The sequence below is a fragment of the Macrobrachium nipponense genome, chromosome 19, assembly GCF_015104395.2.
Source record: "Macrobrachium nipponense isolate FS-2020 chromosome 19, ASM1510439v2, whole genome shotgun sequence".
Taxonomy (NCBI): Eukaryota; Metazoa; Arthropoda; class Malacostraca; order Decapoda; family Palaemonidae; genus Macrobrachium; species Macrobrachium nipponense.
In genome coordinates this window covers 77,024,282-77,034,281 of record NC_061088.1, presented here as the reverse complement: position 1 = coordinate 77,034,281, position 10,000 = coordinate 77,024,282, and the positions used below count along the sequence as shown (strand labels likewise).

General features: G+C 33.0%; 1 protein-coding gene across 1 annotated transcript in view; it reads right to left on the bottom strand.

Moving 5' to 3' along the window:
* Window positions 1-10,000, bottom strand: part of LOC135218462 (irregular chiasm C-roughest protein-like) — a 67,687-nt gene that overhangs the window by 21,283 nt on the left and 36,404 nt on the right. The window contains exons 3-6 of the mRNA XM_064254786.1: window positions 5,783-6,012; window positions 3,642-3,830; window positions 3,100-3,224; window positions 1-7 (exon numbers count right to left, since the gene is read on the bottom strand). The exon at window positions 1-7 is cut by the window's left edge and continues 145 nt beyond it. Coding sequence (XP_064110856.1) covers window positions 1-7; window positions 3,100-3,224; window positions 3,642-3,830; window positions 5,783-6,012 — 551 coding nt within the window. The remainder of the gene's footprint in view (window positions 8-3,099; window positions 3,225-3,641; window positions 3,831-5,782; window positions 6,013-10,000) is intronic.

The window sequence follows — 10,000 nt, the reverse complement described above, 5'->3', positions numbered from 1 at the left end:
GTACCATCTGTCGGGGTGGGAGGAGACTTTAGAGATGGAGCTAAATGTGTAGTGGTTCGGGAGAGATTGATTTCCGTATTGCTGCTAATAGTATGGTAATTGATGGTCTGTGAAATTGCTTTAGATTTATATATATTATAGATATATATATATATAGTAGGATGATAGTATAGATCTATATATATATTATAATAATATAGATTATATATATAAGTTATATATGTTATATATATATATATATATCTATCTATCTATTATATATATATATCTATATATCTATATAGATATATTATATCTATATATAGCTTATTATATTATATATATTATCATATATATAGATAGATAGATATACATTATATATATAGATATAATATATATATATATATATAGTATATATATAGATTGTATTATAGTAATGGTAATCTTCTTATGCACGAAGATATGGTAATTCCTTAATATTCCTTATTAAACGCTCTAAGAAAAGGTCCATTGGAGGACGAAACTGTTGGGCATTTTCTGAGATAAACCACTTAAATTTCCTATGTGGAATACAACTGAAATATATATGTGTGTATGTATATATATATATATATATCTATATAATATATATATATATATTATATACTATACATCTATATATATATATATATCTATATATATATACAATATAATAATATATATATATATATATATATTTATATATTAATATATATATATATATATATATATATATTATATTATACACACACATTATATATATATATATATATATATATATATAGATATATATATATATATATATATATATATCTTAATATATGAGTCTTATCGCATCACCGTGATTCATATATACGCATTAAGCTACAAATCTCCTTTACTATCTAATTCGCTCTACCTCGGAATTGATATATTTTCAATTATGTTAACCGAAGGGGAATTTTTTTAGCTGATGATAATTTCGTCGGTTCACGAGCGCGAACCTAGGAACCAAGAAATCAGGACGTACAGTGAAGCGCTCTGACCACAGAGTTTGCATGTGGACAGAAGGTATATGTAATATTTATGTGTATATTTATATATACAAGCTAACTTTAAATACCTTCTCTCCAAGATATTTACACGTTTACGAACAGTACTAATCTTTAAAGGAATTTTATGATTAAATTACGGGATATTTTTCAAAAATTATGTACAATATCATATTGTTTTCCTATAAAATATTTTACATTATTTAGAACAGCTTTCGCCAATGAAGTTTCCATTAATGCGAAGAAGTTTATATATTTTGGAATAACTTCAAAGAAGTGCTGATTAATTCACTCATTTTCCAGCGAAAAAAAATTGGCCAAATAAATTTACATAATATCGATTAGTTTTCTTCAAAGAAATATACAAAATTATAAGGGAATCCTCCGAAGAAATTTCAGTCTGATTTCACGACAGTTATTTACACAATATCAGTTTACATATATTAAATAGTTGCCACTAGTTATCTACAAAGAAAGTTTGATAAAGTTCAAAGTTCAGCACCTTTTATGTATAAAAAGCCACGCATCATTTTATTTAAAAAAAAAAACATGCATATTAATGAACCCTTTCCATTTACCAATGTCTTACGTTTTTATTGAAACAATAAATAATTCCAAGCTGTTTTCTCCAGTGATATTTGTGAAATGAGGCAACTCGGAGTTCAATGAAATGGTTGCATGATAAAGCACTACGGTGTAATGAGTGATTTTATTCCCCAGCCGTGAGACATCAGACCTTGTGCATATACAAACACGTACACAAGAGCGTATAAACATCCAGGAAAAGGTATAAGAGATTAAAGAGAATTTTTTTTTTTTATCAACGCGTATTGCACGTTGGTTCTTTGCGTCCATAAATTTATCCGTGACGCCTTCGTAGCTTGCAACTTCCTGCCATGTGCATGATCCCTAACTAATTTCAGTCCATTAGCGCTTCCCGTTAATAAATAATTACATTTTTCCTTTTTGCATCTTTGCAAGGAAGTCCCGTCCGTGATTTTGCCACGTAATTATAATTTCGTTTTTTATATAGCGTTTAAAGTGTCCTATTCTCCCTTGACGAGGAAGCAGTTCGTCTCTTTAACTGTTAGCGCTTCAGGATTTGAAATTACAATGATATTACCGTCAATTTATATCCATACCTGCTATTATCAACGATATGCTGTATATTGGGAATAATTTGAATTTTCACTGAAAGGTTTTGATTAGTGCTTATATTCGTAGATTCACATCAACCGTGCATCTGAGTCCTAGGCCGGTCCCTTACGACGCTCCCGATTGGCTGTTGATAAGCCAATCACAGGGCTGGAAACTTTCGGTCTCTCAAGATTTCACATAGGCAGGATGTATGTTACACCTCTCCTGAGGTAGAACATACATTCTACCTATGTGAACTCTCTCTCGAGAGACTGATAGTTTCCAGCCTTATCAACAGCCAATCAGGAGAGTCGTAAGGGACTGGTCTAGACATCAGATGCACGGTTGATGTGAATCTACTATAGGCAGAACACAAATGGTCTTGTGTTGATGGCCATCATAACAGCTTTATCAATGCCTTCCTCAGGTGTTGCCCCAAGGATGTCTTCGTGGACGTTTGCTATTTAATATTTATAAACTGTTTTACATATGAATGAAATCTGTAGGATTTGGATTCTCATTAATTTTACGATATGAGTCATCGAGTATTATTGTAATGGTATGATTTGTAAATGAAGTAATTAAAGTAATTTGATGAAATGTTTACCTGTAAGTCATCGAGTATTATTGTAATCGTATGATTTGTAAATGAAGTAATTTGATGAAATATTTACCTGTAAGTGACCAATTCAGAATCTGATCTTTTTTTTTTATCTCTAATTACTTTGGATTTATAATTAGCATTTTAAACCTTTGATCCAACTTTTTACAATCCAACTTTCTACATCTAATCCTTTGTTCTAGCTGTAATTACTTTAGGATTTATAATTAGACTTTTACCTTTGATCTAACTTTTTAAATCAGATCCTTTATTCTAGCTGTAATTACTTTAGGATTTATAATTAGCATTTTACCTTTGATCCAACTCTTTTACCTGTATGTGAGCACGTTGGGATTTGCCCTGGCGGAGCAGGTGAGCGTAGCCGTCTGCCCCTCTCTGTAGCCCGTTAAATCAGTTGTTATAGTGATCTCAGGTGGGTAGATTACCTCGAGTCGTACCTGGAAATTTAATTAATGATGTAACACTGCTAAAATATTCGTAAAGTTAATATATATGTATATATATATATGTGTATATATACATATATACACGTTCCAATTTTCGTGATTCAGTTATACACATACACACACACGGTGTATATATATAAATATATATAAATGCATATATTCTATCTCCCACACTTATATAGTACATAAACCCCAGGGAGCAAAAACTCTTCACTTAAAAAATAAATAAAATAAGCGAGACCACATTTCACAGAGCATTCCCCAATCGCCCCCCCCCCCCCCCCCCCCAAACACACCCAAAAATAGAAAAAAAAAGAAAAGAATAGCAGGCCCAAGTTGAAGGTTCTCCCGAGGCGTGATGCCACAGGTGTGATAATATCTATCTGGGCCTCCTCCCGCTTCTCTTACCTGCGCGCTTGCGGGCTCATTAAGGGCCGGGCTTGACGCGAAGCAGGTGAAAAGAGACTCATGGTGCTCGCTCCCCGCCAAGAAGCTTAAAGTGGAAGTGGCGTTGTACCTGTGGCCGCCCTCGGCCTTCACCGTTGTGTACTGCACCCCCTCCTTCACCACGTGCCCGGATCCGTCCAACCACTGCAGCTGTTGGGATGGGAGAATAATTATCTAACTGTATTGGGATGGGAGAATAATTATCTAACTGTATTGGGATGGGAGAATAATTATCTAACTGTATTGGGATGATAGAATAATTATCTAACTGTATTGGGATGGGAGAATAATTATCTAACTGTATTGGGATGGGAGAATAATTATTTAACTGTATTGGGATGGGAGAATAATTAGCTAACTGTATTGGGATGGGAGAAAAATAATCTAACTGTTTGTGAAAGGCAAGGGCTCTTCTACCAACTGACCCTGTGTGTGGGTCATTTGGTAGCGTCTTTGTCTTTCATTTATTTTTTCTTCCCCAAATTCTTTCGCTTTCCCGTGCCCCACGTGGGCATTCTGAAAGATCATTATGTGCCCCCAAAATATTTGGAATGTAAACCGGAAAAGTTATGTTGATTTTAGTTTTTGCTCTAATTCTGAATGCGTAAGAGTATTTAAGTATTTAAACTACTGATAATCCCGAGTTATGAGTTAGGGTAAAATAGCCAGTATATATATATATATATATATATATATATATATATATATATATATATATATATATATATATATACTTAGTCCGAAAGCTACTTACCATTAATGAGTTAGGGTACAGTAATCAGCATAACTAAAAATACATACCAGTACTTATGAGTTGGTTATGAGAGGTTATGCCTTGAGACCCTTATGTATAACACCCTGGATCACATAGATAAGTATACTATAAATACACGAAAATGCTTTGGGAAAATGTTTACTTTCCAGCTTAATATACTTCATACAGGTCAGCGGCGTGTTTTGAATATCTTCGCATAATGGCACGCGCATGCATACGCAAATACATACACTAGTGTACCTGTTATGTCAAAATTGATGGCAATATCTAAGTAATTTTCTCACGGCGTATTATGTTGCTTGAGTGTATAAGTTATTTTTTAATTAACATGGACTTCAAAATATGTATATATATAAACGTCCTTTATATGATATTATTATTATTATTAATATTATTATTATTATTATTATTATTATTATTATTATTATTATTATTATTATTATTACTTAGGAAGAAGTTCCTCTTTCAAATAAACTTCATTGAACAGAGAGACCGTCTTGATGCCGATGAGAAACTGCAATATAAACTAAACGGCATTTTGACGTCCATTCTCTTTAATGAAATTTATTATTATTATTATTATTATTATTATTATTATTATTATTATTATATTATTATTATTATTATTTATTATTATTATTATTGGAGAGATCCACGTTAATTAAAAATACATATAAAAGGAGAACTTTTAAGGACTTTGTGCGAGTATGAGAAAATTATTACTGAATTATATTATTATTATTATTATTATTATTATTATTATTTATTATTATTATTATTGAGAAATCCACGTTAATTAAAGATGTATACTAAGAGAGCTTTTAAGAACTTCATGTAAGTATGAGCATATTATTATTATTATTATTATTATTATTATTATTATTATTATCATTATTATTATTATTATTATTATTATTATTATTATTATTATTATTATTATTATTATTATTATTGGGAAAGTAAATCCGTAGTAGTATGCGTGTTTGGTTTTGCTATTTAAAATATATTTTAAATAACAAAGCCAAACACGCATACTTCTGTGGATTTACTTTCCCATTTTAATGACCCATGTGATTATGAGTTTTCTTGTAATTATTATTATTATTATTATTATTATTATTATTATTATTATTATTATTATTATTATTATTATTATTATTATTATTATTATTATTATTATTATTTCGGGACACAAGCTGTGAACACCATCAATACCAAACAAAGAGGCAAAATTACAACGCTTTAAACAAGAGTGACAGATATAGCTAGGTGAGCTGCACAGGTGAATCGGAACAACCAAGTGTTTGAAGACGAGACCTATACATACCTCTGCAGCTGGTTTTCCCAAGTTCGACGAGCACTCCAGCTGCACCCCGACCCCGGCCGTGGTGGTGACGAGAGGTCCCGGCGCTATTGTAGGCGACTCGGGCGGGGCGTAGACTGTCAGTTTGGCTGACTGCGACCTGACTCCTGGGACGTTCCGCCATCCTGTGACCTGACATTGGAAATGCGCGTCGTCCTCCAGTGTCACGGGGCTGATGCGAAGGCTGAAGTCGCCTAATTGGGAGGAAATTGGAAAAGTGATTGAGAGAGGTGCCATAATAATAATAATAATAATAATAATAATAATAATAAATAAATGGATGGAAACTTTTGACTATTTTTAACAAGAATCAGAGATACGATGATAAGATAATTATGACAATAATTAGATGATTAGAAATAATAAACGGATAGACCGTGCCTGAAAGAGAGGCGATAAATATGATAATAATAAGGATAATAATAAATGGATGGAAACTCGTTTGCTTATACTTAACAAGAATCAGAGATACGATGATAATATAATTATGATAATAATTATGATAAGATAATAATAATTATAATAATAATAATAATAATGATAAACGGATAGAAAGTGATTGAAAGAGTTGCGATAATAATAATAATAATAATAATAATAATAATAATAATAATAATAATAATAATAATAATAATAATAATAAATGAATGGAAACTCTTTTAAGTATATTTAACAAGAATCAAAGATGCGATATGATAATAATGATATAAGTATTATAATAATGGTGATAGTTATAATGATAATAAATGTATAGAAAATTTTCGCGTATGTTTAAAATCCGATTCAAAGCAAGCCACAAGTAGGGTTTGTCTGTTATTCATTTAAACTATAAATTCGATCTCCTTAGTTGAGGAAGCAAGTAATAATAATAATAATAATAATAATAATAATAATAATAATAATAATAATAATAATAATAATAATAATAATAATATATCTGAAAACCAGTGAAGACGAGTGGCTAAAGAGTGCATGGGAAGAAGGACTAATAAAAGTAGACGAAGACCCAGAAATATACAGAGACAGGAGAATGACAGACAGAACAGAGAACTGGCACAACAAACCAATGCACGGCATACAGTGAGACAGACTAAAGAACTAGCCAGCGATGACACTGGCAATGGCTACAGAGGGGAGAGCTAAAGAAGGAAACTGAAGGAATGATAACAGCGGCACAAGATCAGGCCCTAAGAACCAGATATGTTCAAAGAACGATAAGACGGAAATAAACATAACTCTCCCATATGTAGGAAGTGCAATACGAAAAATGAAACCATAAACCACATAGCAAGCGAATGCCCGGCACTTGCACAGAACCAGTACAAAAGAGGCATGATTCAGTGGCAAAAGCCCTCCACTGGAGCCTGTGCAAGAAACATCAGCTACCTTGCAGTAATAAGTGGTACGAGCACCAACCTGAGGGAGTGATAGAAAACGATCACGCAAAGATCCTCTGGGACTATGGTATCAGGACGGATAGGGTGATACGTGCAAACAGACCAGACGTGACGTTGATTGACAAAGTCAGAAGAAAGTGTCACTCATTGATGTCGCAATACCATGGGACACCAGAGTTGAAGAGAAAGAGAGGGAAAAAATGGATAGTATCAAGATCTGAAAATAGAAATAAGAAGATATGGGATATGCCAGTGGAAATCGTACCCATAATCATAGGAGCACTAGGCACGATCCCAAGATCACTGAAAAGGAATCTAGAAAAACTAGACGCTGAAGTAGCTCCAGGACTCATGCAGAAGAGTGTGATCCTTGAAACGGCGCACATAGTAAGAGAAGTGATGGACTCCTAAGGAGGCAGGATGCAACCCGGAACCCCACACTATAAATACCACCCAGTCGAATTGGAAGACTGTGATAGAGCAAAAAAAAAAAAAAAAAAAAAATTATAATAAAAAAAAGAAAAAAATAATAATAATAATAATAGTATAGTATAGTATAGTATAGTATAGTATATTTGTTTGTCCTTATTTGTTACAAGTTCATTGTTAAGTAACACGTTGTCATTATTGGAGGGGTATGGTAGGTAGTTACAAGCAGTGGTTCTAAATTACCCACAAGGGAGGCAGCAGCATTTATAAAAAAATTATTGACATAATTGACCAAATCCAAGCCAGTCAAAATCCCATCAGGTGTCTGGATATATTCCAGGCTGGCAGCTTTTTTAATTTTTATAAGATTATTAATAATTAACCATGCATTAAGACCACATTTTGACGCTTTATAGACATCTGATGAATTTCAAGTATCATTTGGTATATAATGCATCACATGCACCTAATAGTACCGTCTCTGGTGCGTATTAATGACATTTAATTGACAAACGGATATGCACCAGAAATGTTTTCTACATATTTATGCTATGTCTATGTAACCTGTTTCACAGTTGATATATATGCACACGCATATATATATATATATGTATGTGCAAATATATGTGTATATATGCACATATACATACATATATACATATACTGACTTCACATTGCATTAAACACTCTTCAGTGACGTCTGGTATTCTGGTATTTTAGAAACTTCGCACTAGCATTAACTACAGTTTCTAGTATAAGACCAGCAGGTAACCCATCTTTTAAAAGCATCCCACAGGAAAGGTGGCATATACATCCTGCCTATGTGAAGTCTCGAGAGAGACTGACAGTTTCCAGCCCTGTCATTGGCTTATCAACAGCCAATCAGGAGCGTCGTAAGGGACTGGCCCAGACATCAAATGCACGGCTGATGTGAATCTTCTATAACATATATTTGAAAAGTGGAAGTTCCATACATTAGCTCTGTTATTGAAGCGTGAGGAGATCAGTCATTCCAGGCTGAAATTAGACAATCTTGAGTACAGTTGACATACTGGCACAATTTCCGGCACCAGCTGGACTGGAAAGTTGTCAACGAAAATCAGCACGTTCCAGGTTTTGGAAGCAAATAATACCTGGAGAGTTCCGCCAATCTTGTCTGATCTCTAAGAACTCGTTTAACGCCATTTATTTATTTACTTCATTGTTAGGTAAGTTCAAAGAAATTCGGAATCGTCCCGAGGACAATTAATTCCGAAGATATGAAAACATGCTTAATACATAGCAGATTTCAATGAAAGTTTTTTGTTACATAACAGATGCGATCAAGTGTCTTTAATAACTACCAGATGACAAAAAAAGGCCTTTAATGCACAGCAGATATGAAGAAATGTCTTTAGAAAAGTGTTATATAACAGGAAAATAACTCTAATGCTATTTACTTATTGTTCAGAATTTATGGCTTGTACAGATCTCGTTATTTTTGCATTTATCGTTCTTTATTTTGTTATTTTTCTACGGGGCAAAGAAATATCCCACCTCCTAACGAAAATGCTCGATACCTTTATTGCTCTCTGGATGAGATTTATGTTTCTATTTTCTCCCGCAAAGTACTTTTAGGCCTATGGGTTACTGTCGCAGCCCTTGCCTATGGCTCTATTGAAGGCTATAAAATGGGGCAGTTTATTTTTTTCTTCCTTTTCGTTAGGCCGTTTCATGTAAACGCGTAGAGCCTTTCACCGTTATGATTCTATTGGAGATTGATCTGAATTTCCACCATTAGGCCTAGATGTTATTATTCGTTTACCATTTTAAGTCATTCTATCTTAGTTTGCTGTCTTGGTATATTTTTATAAGGCGGAATTACAGTCTTATGTCATTAGGCTTAGGTGATATTAGTTTACATTTATAGTCATTCTGCCTTAGTTTGCTGTCTTGGTATATTCTTATAAGGCGGAATTACAGTCTTTATTTTGAAACGCTCCTTCGGATTCCTTTTCAAACAATTGATGGGGAAAGACAGAGACAAAAAATATGAAAATAAAAACATACTGAAAAGGGAACATGATGAAGTGGAAAAGCAAGAAAAAGAGAAAACCGGAATAAGAAAATTATATATACCAAGAAGAAGATGAAACCTAATTGTGTTATGAACAAGGAGCCTGGTTCCTCTATGATGAAGAAACCTGGTTTCTCCATGAACAAGAAACCTGGTTTCTCCATGAACAAGAAACCTGGTTTCTCCATGAACAAGAAGCTGGTTTCTCTATGAAGAAAAAACCTAGTTTCTCCGTGAACAAGAAGCCTAGTTTCTCCATGAAGAAAAAAACCTGGTTTCTCCATGAACAAGAAGCCTGGT